This window comes from Mastigoproctus giganteus, chromosome 2, assembly GCF_048544385.1.
Source record: "Mastigoproctus giganteus isolate SK-2022 chromosome 2, ASM4854438v1, whole genome shotgun sequence".
Taxonomy (NCBI): Eukaryota; Metazoa; Arthropoda; class Arachnida; order Uropygi; family Thelyphonidae; genus Mastigoproctus; species Mastigoproctus giganteus.
Window position 1 is genome coordinate 96153585 of NC_143576.1, and position 13791 is coordinate 96167375.

At 36.6% G+C, this 13791-nt stretch overlaps 1 protein-coding gene across 2 annotated transcripts in view; it reads left to right on the forward strand.

Annotated features, from left to right (window-relative positions):
* The first annotated feature begins 6760 nt into the window (after positions 1-6760).
* The window catches only part of LOC150089442 (uncharacterized), an 83554-nt gene continuing 76523 nt past the window's right edge, over positions 6761-13791 (forward strand). Inside the window, exons 1-2 of one of the 2 annotated variants that reach the window (XM_090368601.1) lie at positions 6761-7041; positions 11051-11802. In XM_090368601.1, coding sequence (XP_090224727.1) covers positions 11079-11802 — 724 coding nt within the window. In that variant the 5' untranslated portion in view covers positions 6761-7041; positions 11051-11078. Of the gene's footprint in view, positions 7042-10991; positions 11803-13791 lie in introns of those variants that run through there. The other variant, XM_090368602.1, reaches the window with a different exon arrangement.

Below are 13791 nucleotides of genomic sequence, written 5' to 3' on the forward strand. Positions count from 1 at the left end.
GGAATTCGCAGAATCTCAAGGATTGTCAGTAATGAACACTTTTTTCAAGAAAAGGATGAACAGAAAATGGACATGGAAGAGTCCAAATGGATTAACAACTAATGAAATTGACTTCATCCTCACTAACAGAAGATATATTGTGAATGATGTTACCGTCCTGAATAAGGTAAATGTTGGAAGTGATCACAGAATGGCAAGATGCACACTTGACATAGATGTAGGAAAAAACTGACTCGAGTAAATAATTCAAAGGTCTTTGAGATAACAGAAGAGGAGAAAAAGGAACTGGAACTTCAGAACAAGTTTGAGCTTCTGCAGACTGCTCCGGAACAAGATATTGACAAGGAATATTACAACTTTCTGAAAGTGATAAAGTCCAAGAAACCTATAGGGAAAAAGAAATCCAGAGTAGAAAAAAATTAGTCAAGAAACTCTTGTTATGATGAACCAAAGGTGACAAACGAAGAGCAAGATAAACACTGACAAGGAAAAAATTGATTATACTGAGTTATGCAAAGCCATTAGAAAGAGACTGAGAGAGGACATAAGAATATGTAACACAAGAAAATTAGAACAAGCATTAAGGGAAAACAAAGGACTTAAATCAGCAGCCATGAGTAGTAATACAGAAAGACAAATAATATACTGAAACTGAAGAATAGCGATGGTGTACTTATAAATAGCAGAAAACTACTATAGAGAATTATACAAGGAGTGAGGGAATGATGCCAGCAGTGGGGAAGCTGGATCGCAAATTAGTAACACATACAACCTACCCGATATTCTTCCTGATGAAGTAGAACATGCATTGAAGAAAATGAAGAATCAGAAAGTCCCAGGGGGAAGATGAAGTTACTGTACAGTTGTTATAATTGGGAGGAAGAGACATAAACTGGTAAGACTTCACAAAATGCATTAGAAAAGGTGCGATGCCTAAGGAGTGGAATAATGCAATCAGTTTTGCTGCATAAGAAAGGAGATAAAAATCAGAAATAGGAAATTATAGACCAATTATCTTGTTATCCCACATCTACAAGTTGTTCACAAGGGTCATTACTAACAGATTAGAAAGAATACTTGATGAGAATCAACCAAAAGAGCAAGCTGGCTTTAGGACAGTATTCTCAACTATGGATCACCTTCACGTAATATCACAGCTAATGCAGAAAGCAAATGAATATAAAACACCATTATGCCTGGCATTTGTGGATCATGATAAGGCATTTTATTCTATATAGCATGAGGCAATGGTTCAGGCACTGGAAAGACAAGGCATAGATAACCCATATATTATGATTTTGAAGAAAATATATGAGAATGCCACCTCCTTTATTAGACTAGACAAAGACAGTAATAAATTTAAAATTGAGAAAGGAGTTCGACAAGGAGACAATATCTCCAAAGTTGTTTACTGCTGCCCTTGAGGAAGCTTTCAGAAGATTAGACTGGTTGCAGAAAGGAGTGAATGTGAATGGAGAGTATCTAATCCATTTGATTTTCAGATGACATTGTGGTCATAAGCCACGATCCCAAAGAATTAGAGGAAAACCTTAATCAGTTATGCAGAGTTAGCAAGGATTTTGGACTAAAGATGAATATGGCTAAAACAAAATAATGATGAACAATTATGCCACAGAAAGGGATATAATCATTGAAGGAGCAGTAATTGAGAAGGTGGAGTCATACTTATCTGGGACAAATCATTATCTGTAATAATGATAAATGGCTGAAGTCAAGAGAAGAATAAATTTTGGATGGATAGCATTCAGAAAATATAGTTACATACTGAGGAGCAATATCCCAATTTGTCTGAAATGTAAAATAATGAACCAATGTATACTTCCCCACCATGACTTATGGAAGTGCATCTTGGGCACTCACCAAAAGAATGGAAGAGAAGCTGAGAACTACACAGCGAAGAATGGAACAAATTATATTGGGAATCAGACTGTTAGATAAGAAGAGAAACACAGGATTAGGCAGCAAACTCAAATAAAGGACATTTTTATCAAAACTAAAGAACTAAAATGGTCTTGGGCAGAACACAGTTTGAAGAAATGATGACAGATGGACTAAGAAAATAACAGAATGGTAACCAAGAGGAACTAGAAGAAAACCTGGAAGACAATGGCGGAGATGAATAGATGAAATTCACGAGTTTGTGGGTAGTAAATGGGTGGCCATTGCACAAAAGAAGGAACTGGAAAGTTGCAGGAGAGACCTTCATCCTGCAGTGGATTGAAAATGGCTGATGACTGTACAATTGTATTCACAGGCCAATATGCATGTTAGGCTGAAAAACAAATCCCCCCCCCCCCATGAGATATTCAAACATTGGCCTTTGAAAATTCCTACAGTCTCTGGGACGATTTAAACTCAGACCTTTCCAAACAAGTAATCAGCAAATGGGGGGGGGAAGGCATTAAAACAGTTGAAATAACAAGAATTTAAGAATTATTGGTATAGTGGTTTTGAGGGGAGATGGAGGAATTAGACATGAGATGAGAAAAGACAATACAAATGGTTTCTTTTACAGTAGACGGTCCCAAGTCTAACAATAGTCTTAATAATTAGCATTCTTATTAAGAAAAGTTTTATTTTATTTTTAACTAAAAGTTTTTCTTTTCTTTGGGCACAGTAATATGAAGATTGAATTTATTTAAGATTTGTATCATTGATATAAACACAAAAATGCAAAAGAGCATCAAGCTTGAGCAATTCTTCAAAACATTGAACAACAGCAGCACATTTCTGGCCACTCCAAGAGATAATAGTAATTTCAAGATAAGCTTAAAGTACTTACAAAGTGACAGAATTTGAAACAACCTAGACGTTTTCATTTTTCTGCAATACCAGTAAACTGTATTTATCTGCAAGAGAACCAAATTTACTTAACAACGAGTCGTCAATTCATTACTCGCTGAAAAAAACTTAAATATAAATATCATAAACATAAAGTACAGCTATAAAGTTTTATGTAAATAAAATAAACTAATGTAAGTGCAGTCGAGTAAGCCACACATCCATAGAACCAGGCTGTATCAGTATGGGACCTGGCAAGAAATGCCTCAGTCTGATGGCATTTATCATCATCAATAAAAACAGTATCCCCAGGGGCTCACATCTGGTGAGTATGGGCTTAGCATACCTAGGGTCCTGAGCTGGATATCATCATTCTTCTTTCTTGGTGATTCCTTTCTACTTCGGGCTCCCCCCCCCCTCTCTCACTCTCGGTAACTTGTGAATTTTTTTTGGCTGGTGCAGCATAAGCCTCAGGCTTATTGCACCATATGGCTAATAATAACAAATAATAATAAAATATTTTCCCTGCAAAGGTTTTCCTCATCTATCATTTTTTTTTTTTTTTTTGTTAGTTGTTGGCGCATCGGCTTCTGTGGCCATATTGCACCTCCCAAGGTTTTGCATTTTGTACTCTGATCCAAGCCCGAGGCGGGATTCGAACCCGCGACCTTTGGGTTGTCAGGCAGGCACTTTACCCACCGGGCTAGCCCGGTCGGCCTCATCTATCATGTCAGCCTACTTCAGACATCACTGGGGATCCCATCTGACCCTCACGGGATGGCATTCAGAGCAGAATCTGAAGAATCTTCAAGGTTGACCCTACACAGGTTTTACCTAAGTCCCCCTAAAGTAAAATAAAAGATATTTTACTTTAGGGGTACTTAGATAAAGCTGGGAATTAAATCGGTTTATTACTGAAAATGTTCATTTGACAGTAGAAAAAGTTAACCATTCGGAAAACATCTTCACTTCAGACTTCAAAACCGAAACTAAACTAATCAAAGAACGATGTCCCCGCTGAACGTGTATGTATTCTGAGCTTTCTCAAACTATACTGATTTCAAATGTCAACAGAATGCAATTTTAACAAATACATACAAATGAAATAATTTTACGAACTACATATGAATTGATAAAACTCAAACTATACTGTCAGATACATACCACAACACAAAACGGGAACTACTGCAAACAAATATTACCGAGCAGAGCGTTTACCGAGCATTTAAGACAGTGAAATCAACCAATCAAAGCAAGCCTCCTCGTGAAACACAAATCAAAAGTTATCGGAATCTAAAGCGCATGCCATACATGTGACTACGGAGTATGCTACTACTCTGTGCATGTGACTACTCTGTGCATGTGACCTGAGATAAATCATTGCAGAAAAAGTACTGTACCCTAAAAAAATAGCACAACGTAAGTAAAATTATATTGCATTTGAACTGGTTTCCAAACGGTTCGTAGGTAATAAACGGTTTGGAAACTTGCTCACTGCAATGACACAGTAGCGCCATATCTGAATACTCTGTGACTAATAAAATTCCAAAACCAAAACTATATCCAAACCAAGGGAATTTCCCTTGTCTGAATAGCGTCATGGAAACTATGATAAAAATCAGTTTCGTTACTCGTGCAACGTAATTAATTCATTTTTATATACTTTCTCAATTCATTTTTAACTCTTCTTAGAGAGAAATGGTAACTCCTTTAGTCTTGACAAATTATTAACAGTTAATCCAATTAATATCAGTTTATGGCATTTATTCAATTAATTTGCAGCACTGATTTATGAAATCGACACAGATTGTTAAAACCAATAGACTACTTCGAAGTTACATGAACATAGGTCGGACAGCAGAAAAACTAAATAAGTTCCTAAATAGAAATTCCATCAATTTCTTTTTATATAATTTAATAATACCAAGTACAAAAGCCACAAGAACTCCAAAAAAGACTACTTAGTCCAGCAACAACCATGAACAATGCCAAGCAGTGAACATGAGAAAAAAAACAAGAATGCCACATTTAAAAAAAATTCAAACAAATTAATTGCTAAAGGCCCGCTGTTGTTTTGTGTATTTATCAATGATATTGATAAATAACAGGCTTAGTGTCGAAGTTTGCAGATGATACAAAGGTTAGCAGGGTTCTTAATTAATGGCAGTGTGCTACTGCAACAGGATCTAGAAAATTTGAGATGTGACAAATGAAGTTTAACATTGACAAATTCAAATACCGCATATGGGTAGAAGTAACCCCAGAAGAACGTACGAACTGTCTGACACTTAGAGTGGAAAAAAATGAAAAAGACCTGGGAGTGATTGTGCAGTCAGATATGAAGTTTTCTGAGCAATGTAGACAGGCTGCCAGAGAAGGTCATGGGGTATTGTCAATGATATACAGGAATTTTACTAGCAGGGAAAAGGAGATGATTATCACTTTGTATAAGGCAATGGTCAGGCCACGCCTTGAGTACTGTGTATAGGTCTGAAGGCCTCGTTTTAGGAAAGATGTAGATGTGCTTTAGGGTGTACAGAGAAGGGCAACAAGATTGGTGAGGGGAAAGAGGGGTCCTCTTACGAAGAAAGGCTTAAGTTCTGCAAATTGCAGCGGCTGGAGTCTAGGTACCTGCAAGGTGATCTGATTGAGGTGTATAAGGCCCTGAATGGGTAAAGCACGCTGAATTCTGATGGGATTCTTCCGCTTGCTCAGATTACAATCTGAGGTTGCATAAATTCAAATTGAGTAAAGACAGTTGTAGAACAGATGTTCGGAAATTTGCCTTTAGCCAGTGGGTGTTCACTTGCTGGAACAAACAATACATTGTTCATGCAGGGGTGCTGGGTGTTGCTATTGCTATGTGGCATAGTCCATTACAAATGCAATGGACATAATTCAGTGATTACCGAATGTGTTTACTGTATATACACATCTCCATTTTGAAGGTTAATTTGTATAAAAATTATTATTAGTAGTAGTCATATGGTGCAAGGAAGCCTGATGCTTTTGCTGCACCAGCTGAAAAAAAAAAAAAAAAAAAAATTTCTGAGTTACCTCGAGAGAGAGAGAAAGAAGTAGAAAGGAATTACCAAGAAAGAGAAGCATGATGATATCCACCTGAGGACCCTGGGTTTGCAAAAGCCCATACTCACCAGATGTGAGCCCCTGGGTGCAGTAGCGGATTAAGGTCGATTGAGGCCCCGGGTGCAGAAGAAAATATTGGGCCCCTTAAAAAAAGAGAGAGAGATAGGAAAAATAAAAATACATGTTAACCATTTTTTTAAATAAATAAAAAATATTATGTACTATTAATGTTTTATTTCCAATAAAATTTGAATATAATATATGTATAATATAATTAATAATAGCATAGTAATCACAAAGTTTTGAACTAATAGTTGAACATATTAGTTCAACTAATTTGTTGGGGTTTTGCGTGGGCCCTTCAGAAGTCGGGGCCCAGGGCGCCCGCCTCTGTCTGGGTGTTGGATTATGAGGCCGTCTGTGTAAACTATAATGCGACCGAGTGAGTGAATGCTTCCTTAGTATCATAAAAAAACCTACACCTGGTGGAAAATACTCCAGTTTTATCCCGTCAATGACGGGAAGAATTTTTATGGGGCTGTTTCATGACGTGGCAAAGTTAATCGGTATCAGGCGAGGGTAGCATGGTTTTTCTCCCGGAAACTTGGGTTTTTATTCAGCAAACAGAAAATCTACCTCAGAACATGTGCAATTTACAGATAATATACATGGAGCATATGGCCTTTGTCACTGATGCTCCTAAAACTCTATTACAACAACAACAACCAATTTTTTAAAAATTATTCGCGCTCTTTTTCTTCTTTTCCCCCCTTCCCATTAGCTCCTCTGGTGGTCAACCGCTCATTGATGGGCCTTATCATTTCGGAACTCTGTGTGCTTGGTATAGGGTTTTGTTTACGCATGGGATTATCGCTGAATGAAAATATATTTGTTTTTATAAGATAGGGATTCAACAATTTGACTAAATCCACCAACAGTTAAATAAATTATTTATTTCGTTGTTTTATTTTATATTTCTACAAGTAAAAGTAGTAAATCACAATTCATAAATATAACACAAACTATTTTTCAGAAGTAGACATCAGGTCCAATCATTCTTCAGGGTAGAGAGCAGGTGTTTCTTTCTTTGCTCTCTGGACGGGTGGATTAGAAAACCGCTAAGGGGGATTGGATTAAGTAGAGATTTTTCATGTAATGAATAATATTGTCTGTATTAATATTTGTTAGTTTGTCTGTCTTTCGTATACTTTGTTCCGTATACTCCCTTCCCCCGTAAGTGAACCTTTCACGAGTTTTACATTGTGTTGCATGCACGGACTGTCCGTAAAGCTAACAATTATGCATTAATTAAAACAACGTATACGAATTAAACAATAATTGCCGGATTTGTATTTGCCCCATTTTAATGCGATTGAATTAATCGATAATGAATGAAAATTTTCGATACATCTTTCTCAAAGAAATAAATATAAATCCATGAAATTCCACCCACTGGGAGTTGAACTGTTAAATGCAGATAGGTGGTGGAGACAGTAATTGCGTATACAGATAATGTCGTAAAGTGAGGGGGGAATGGCGACGAAGCTTTTGGGTTTTTTATTTTAGAATACCTCCTGCGTTCTTTTTGTTTATGATGTTACCAACAGCAACTAGGCGGAAAGCATTTAAGGAATTAATCGTGGAAGCTACTAAAAGTTGCATACCTACTAAGAAATATTGTTCAAGGTTCAGGCCTAAATGGTTGTCAAATGAACTAATGAGACTTGTGGCAGAGAAGAAAAATGCATCGAATGCATATAAATTATCAGGCGACACAGAAGCCCATGCCAGATATAAGCTAGTCTGTAATCAAGTCACAAAGGAGGTTAGGCAGGGCAGATTACGAGAAATCTTTGGCAAAGGATGTAAAGAAAAACAGCAAGAATTTGTTTACTTATATAAACTCCAAAAGGAAGGGGATGAATCTGATTGGTCCACTTGATATTGATGGTTCGACTGTTGATGATCCTGCTCAGATAGCAAACAAACTGAATGATGAGTATTTTGCATCTACATTCACACATGAGGAATTATTAAGGTTTGAAAATGGCAGAAGGTTATCAAATTGTAGCAAGATACTTAATGATTTTGTAATAACTGAAAGCAAAGTGGAGGAGAAATTGTTGAAGTTAAAAATAAGAAAGGCACCTGGGGTGGATGGGATCTATCCTGTTATATTAAAGGAGGCTGCAAAGCAACTAAGCAAACCCTTAGCCATAATTATGAGAGCATCCTTGGGCTCAGGGGACGTCCCCACGGACTGGAATGTGCAAATGTATCCCCAATTCACAAAGGGGGATTGAAGGGTGACACGAGTAATTACAGACCAGTTGGTTTAACTTCTCTTACAGTTAAATAATGGAGTCACTGGTTAAAGACACATTGCAGGATCATCTAGATAAGACTGAAACAATAACTCAGACACAACATGGGTTTGTTAAGGAAAAGTCTTATCTGACAAATTTGATTGGATATTATGATGTGGTTATAAAGGAACTGGATGCAAAAAATAATTTTTATATCATATACTAGGATTTCAGGACGGCTTTTGACACTGTTGCACATGGAAGACTACTGTACAAATGGAGCAGAATGGTATTAAGGGTAAGTTGCTACAATGGATAAAAGGATGGTTGGGTGGGAGAAGACAGAGGGTGGTAATCAATGGGTGCTGCTCTTTGTGGACTAATGTTATTAGTGGAGTCCCACAGGGTTCGGTGTTGGGTCCACTGTTGTTTTGTATATTTATCAATGATATTGATGAAGGTATATCAGGCTTAGTGTCGAGGTTGGCAGTGTTGTTAATGACAGTAATGGCAGTGTGCTGCTCCAACAGGATCTAGAAAACTTGGGCAGATGGGCTGAGAAGTGGTAACTGAAGTTTAACCTTGACAAATGCAAAGTATTGCATATGGGTAGAAGTAACCCCAGAGAAATGTACCAACTGTGTGGTACTACACTTAAGGTCGTAAAAAATGAAAAAGACCTGTAAGTAATTGTGCAGTCAGATATGAAGTTTTCTGAGCAATGCAGAGAGGCTGCCAGGGCAGGTCATGGGGTTTTGTCAATGATATACAGGAATTTTTCTAGCAGGGAAAAGGAGGTGATTGTCCCTCTGTATAAGGCAATGGTGAGGCCACGCCTTGAGTACTGCATACAGGTCTGGGGGCCTCATTTTAGGAATGATGTGGATTTGCTTGATTGTTTACAGAGAAGAGCAACAAGATTTGTGAGGGGAATGAAGGGATCTCTTACGAAGAGAGGTTTAAGTTCTGCGAATTGCAGTGGCTGGAGACTAGGCACCTACAAGGTGATCTGATTGAGGCGTATGAGGCCTTGAATGGATTGAGCACGCTGAATTCTGATGGGATCCTTCCACTTGTTCAGATTACGAACCTAAGGGGGCATAAATTCAAATTTAGGAAAGATGTAGAATAGATGTGCAGAAATTTGCCTTTAGCCAGCAGGTGGTTAATTGCTCAAACAAACTTCCATCTGTTGTTGCTGAAGTTGATAGTTTAAATCAATTTAAGGAGGAACTGGACAAACATTTAGAGGGAATTGTTGTGTAATTTTTTTTATTTTCTTTATTTATTTTTATTTTATTTTATTATATTTATTTATTATTTTTTTTGCTGATGCTTCATAAGCTCATATGCTTGCTTTCTTGCATCACATGCCACTGCTACTACCAATCTTGTTGCCCTTCTCTGTACACGCTCAAGCAAATCTACATCTTTTCCTAAAATGAGGCCTCCAGACCTGTACACAGTACTCAAGGCATGGCCTGACCATTGTCTTATACAAAGGGATAACTCCTCCTCCTCCCTGCTAGCAAAATTCCTGTATATCATTGACAAAACCTCATGATGTGCTCTTGCAGCCTGTCTGCATTGCTCAGAAAACTTCATATCTGACTTCACAATTACTTACAGGTCTTTTTCATTTTCTACCGCCCTAAGTGCAGTACCACACAATGTTCCTCTGGGGTTACTTTTACCCATATGCAGTACTTTGCATTGTCAATGTTAAACTTCCGTTGCCACTTCTCAGCCCATCTGCCCAAATTTTCTAGATCCTGTTGCAGTAGCACACTGCCATTACTGTCATTAATCCTGAGATCAAGAGTATTATCCTCTCTGGTTGAAATGTTAAAGGCTTAAATAGATTAAGTAAACCAAATATTGATGTCATCTTTACTCTTTCTTGGGCAACACATATAACGTGGCAAAAAATTTAAATTTCATAAGGATGGTTACGAGATAGATGTATGGAAATATGCTTTAAGCCAGAGGGTTGTTGGAACAATAATTTGAATTAATTTAAGGAAGAATTGATCAAATTATTAGAGATTTAGAATATTAGAGATGATATGAGAAGTGTTTCGCTTTGCTGATATATTAATATTATTATTATTGTTGATGGTGAGAAAAAAGCCATGAACTACTGCTGAATTTGAAGGGTCTGGAATTCAGCCAAGGTGTGACAAGAGGGATTTTAGGATGAAAACTTGGTTTGTTAATCAATATGGTTATGTAGAAACTGTGTATCACATGAAGTACAATTTGCTCTGAGCATGCTCTGTATGTACATCTTAATAGAAAGAATTGTTTTTACAGGGATCGGATGCAAGAATATTTACTGATGCTACTGAGGCAGTGTTAGATGGGTCAGAAAACTGCCATTTATTATTAGCAGTGACAAATCACGGAAGCAAGCTTATAAAGCATTTAAAGCCTTAAATCATTTAAATTCAAGGCTTCCAATTTGCATTCTGGATGAATGCAAATTGGAATTATTATTATTATTAGCTCTATGGTGCAAGGAAACCTGAGGCTTATGCTGCACCACCAAAAAAAAAAAAAAAAAATTCCCAAGTTACTCTGAGATAGAGAGAGAGTGAGAAAAGTAGAAGGGAATCACCAAGAAAGAGAAGAATGATGATATCCAGCTCAGGACCCTGGGTGTGCCAAGCCCATACTCACCAGATGTGAACCCCTGCCTACTTCCAGCTTTGTGAATGTAGGTAGTTTAAATAAATTTAATGGTTTGGACATATTGTTAGAATGAGTGGACAAACGAAGTTGGGAATTTTATTTTTTTTGCAGGTACGTGTAAGCTTTGCATTGACAATACTAATACTGTTTTTGTTTATTTATAGGTCTGTGCCTTAACTCCAAAATTTAAAAATGCCCAGAATTTCTAAATCTGAAGCAGCAAAAACCAGTGTAAAAAATTCTGATTTCAAAACGAAACATAAAGTACTCGTTCAAAAAAAATCAAAAGAAGTTGTAAAGGTTACCAAAAACTCTTTTAAGAAACTTGGTTGTACTGAAAGCAATGATGGAAACATAAAGGAAAGCTCAGCTAATCCTAGACTAGTAAGAAAGCGGAAAGCTCTGAAATCCAGCTTTGTTATTGAGGAGTGTGAAGAATCAAAGCTGAAAAGGACTGAATCAAACATAGATCACGATCCTACATATGTAGTGGAGACTACTGAAGATAAATTATTAGAAATAACTGATCCAAATAAAAATGGGAAATTTAACAAAACACACATTTCCAAAAATAAAAAAATAAACAAAAAAGCAGCTATGGCAGCAGAGAATTGCAGTATGGAAGATAACATTTTTAATTGTCACAGGAACAAATTTGAGGTTGAAGGTAATATTACTGACTTAGTGAAAAGAAGAGTAACAAGAAGTAGAAAAGCAGTACAAGGGGAAAACAGAGATATTCCAAATATAAATGAAGAGGAGGAGCATAGAGGAAAAAGAAATAAACATAATAAAGAAATAAATTTGGATATTATTTCATCAAAACGTCTTTCTATTGATAAATTAAAAAATGAACAAGATGTTAAGCCCATAGCCACTGGTAAAAAATACATTGGAGCTCATGTTTCTATAAGTGGTAAGTGGGTCTGCTTGGTTTCATAGTTTATAACTTTATTTCCTTCTGTTTAAATACATTCCATTAAATACGAAATATATTCCTTTTTCGACTTGTTTTAAACAGGATTGTGTTTGTATATATTTTTCTATATGACATCATTAGTATTATTGTTAATTTTACAAAGAGATGTTCGTTGTGGAAGACAGTTTATTTGACATAGTTAAAAGAAAAAGAAAAAAAAAAAGGAGCTGATAAAAAGCTACTTCCATAGCTCAATAATGAATGATCATAATGTAGGACATAAACCCATGTGAAATTTGCATTTGTTTAGTTATATATGTATAATGGGATGAGGTCTCAAAGTAGGTTTTTGAGTCTTCATGTTGAAATGACATTGTGATGAGTTTTCTTGGTTGAGTGACAACTAAACATATCTTATAATGAGAAGTATAAGTGTGATACTATATTATATCCCCATCAGTGCAGTACCTGACAATCTAGTGATGATTTAAATCACAGAGAGAGAGAGAGGTGTAGTGTATAAAACAAACTTTAACCCATCAGTGGTGATGCCACAAATTTTAGCTTTAATTGTGGTGAGGTTTGACAGACCACAAATTTTCTTTTTTATTTCTGAGAAGTTTTAATTTTAAGTGTTTTAAAATTAGGTTTTAAAAAGAAGTTTTAAAATTAAGTGTGTAAAAATTTGGCATTTAAAATTTTTCCATATATTTCTGCTATTATTATTTTATTTCAGACACCATGCATTAGCATATCTACTGTGATTGGAGGTGTCACCTATAATATATTCTTTGTAAAATACTTAATAACAATAGAGAAGTAACCATTTTATATAATAATTCAAACATAAAATAAATAGTCTGTAGTTTTCCATATCAATATTATAACCTGCTTGATGTGAAGAGTTGTTGTTGCGTGGATACTCCCCCTCCTGTACCATCCTTTGGGGTGGTACAGGAGGGGGAGTCTCCATACAGAGGTGGTCCCATACCACCCAAAAGGGTGGTACAGAAAGAAGGGGGTCTCCACACCTTTTTCACATGTAATTCTGAGTAAACATAATGTGTCTATTCCAGAACTATTCAAGTAATTATGGACATATGTTTAGGGAGGTTGGCAGAGTAATTTTTTCACTGATCTTGAATCAGTGATTAGCATTAGTTGAGGCATATGATGCAAGAAAGCAAGCTTATACAGCATCAGCCAAAAAAAAAACCCTTCCCATTTCACCCATCTGGGTACTCCAAATGTTTGGAGTGCCCAGATGGGTGAAATGGGAAGGCAACTTCCGCACATCTATTCTACAACTGTCTTTCCTTAATTTGAATCTATGCCCCCTCAGGTTCGTAATCTGAGCAAGCAGAAATATCCTGTCAGCCTTGAGCCTGCTCACACCATTCAAGGCCTTATACACCTCGATCAGATCACCTCGCAGGCCTAGTCTCCAGATGCTGCAACTTGCAGAACGTAAGCCTTTTTTTGTAAGCACACCCCTTTTTTCCTCTCACCAATCTTGTTGCTCTTCTCTGTACTCGTTCTAGCAACTCTACATCCTTCCTAATATGAAGCCTCCAGACCTGTATACAGTACTCAAGGTGTGGCCTGATGGATTATATGTACTACAGAGCACAACACAGTCGCCATAGTGAGTAGTGTTTTACAGGTCAGTTTAGAGGCTGTGGGGGTGAACTGTGAGTTTTGTTTTACAATTTCAGTGATCTGTATGTGCAATGCATGGATTAGCACAACTTTCAACAAAGATTCAGTAAAAGGACTTTTTAGTACAGATTCTAAAACTGTTGACAGCATCTATTGCAGATGCTAAACTACTGGCATTATTATACAGAATGAATTTTATTGGTTGAAGGAACGTGATGAAGAATAATGGTGCAACCGTTCATATCTGGCTTTTGCACTATTATATATAGTGCAAAAATTAAGGGCACAGGATAGCATTTCATAATGAAGATTATTCATTTTCAAAAC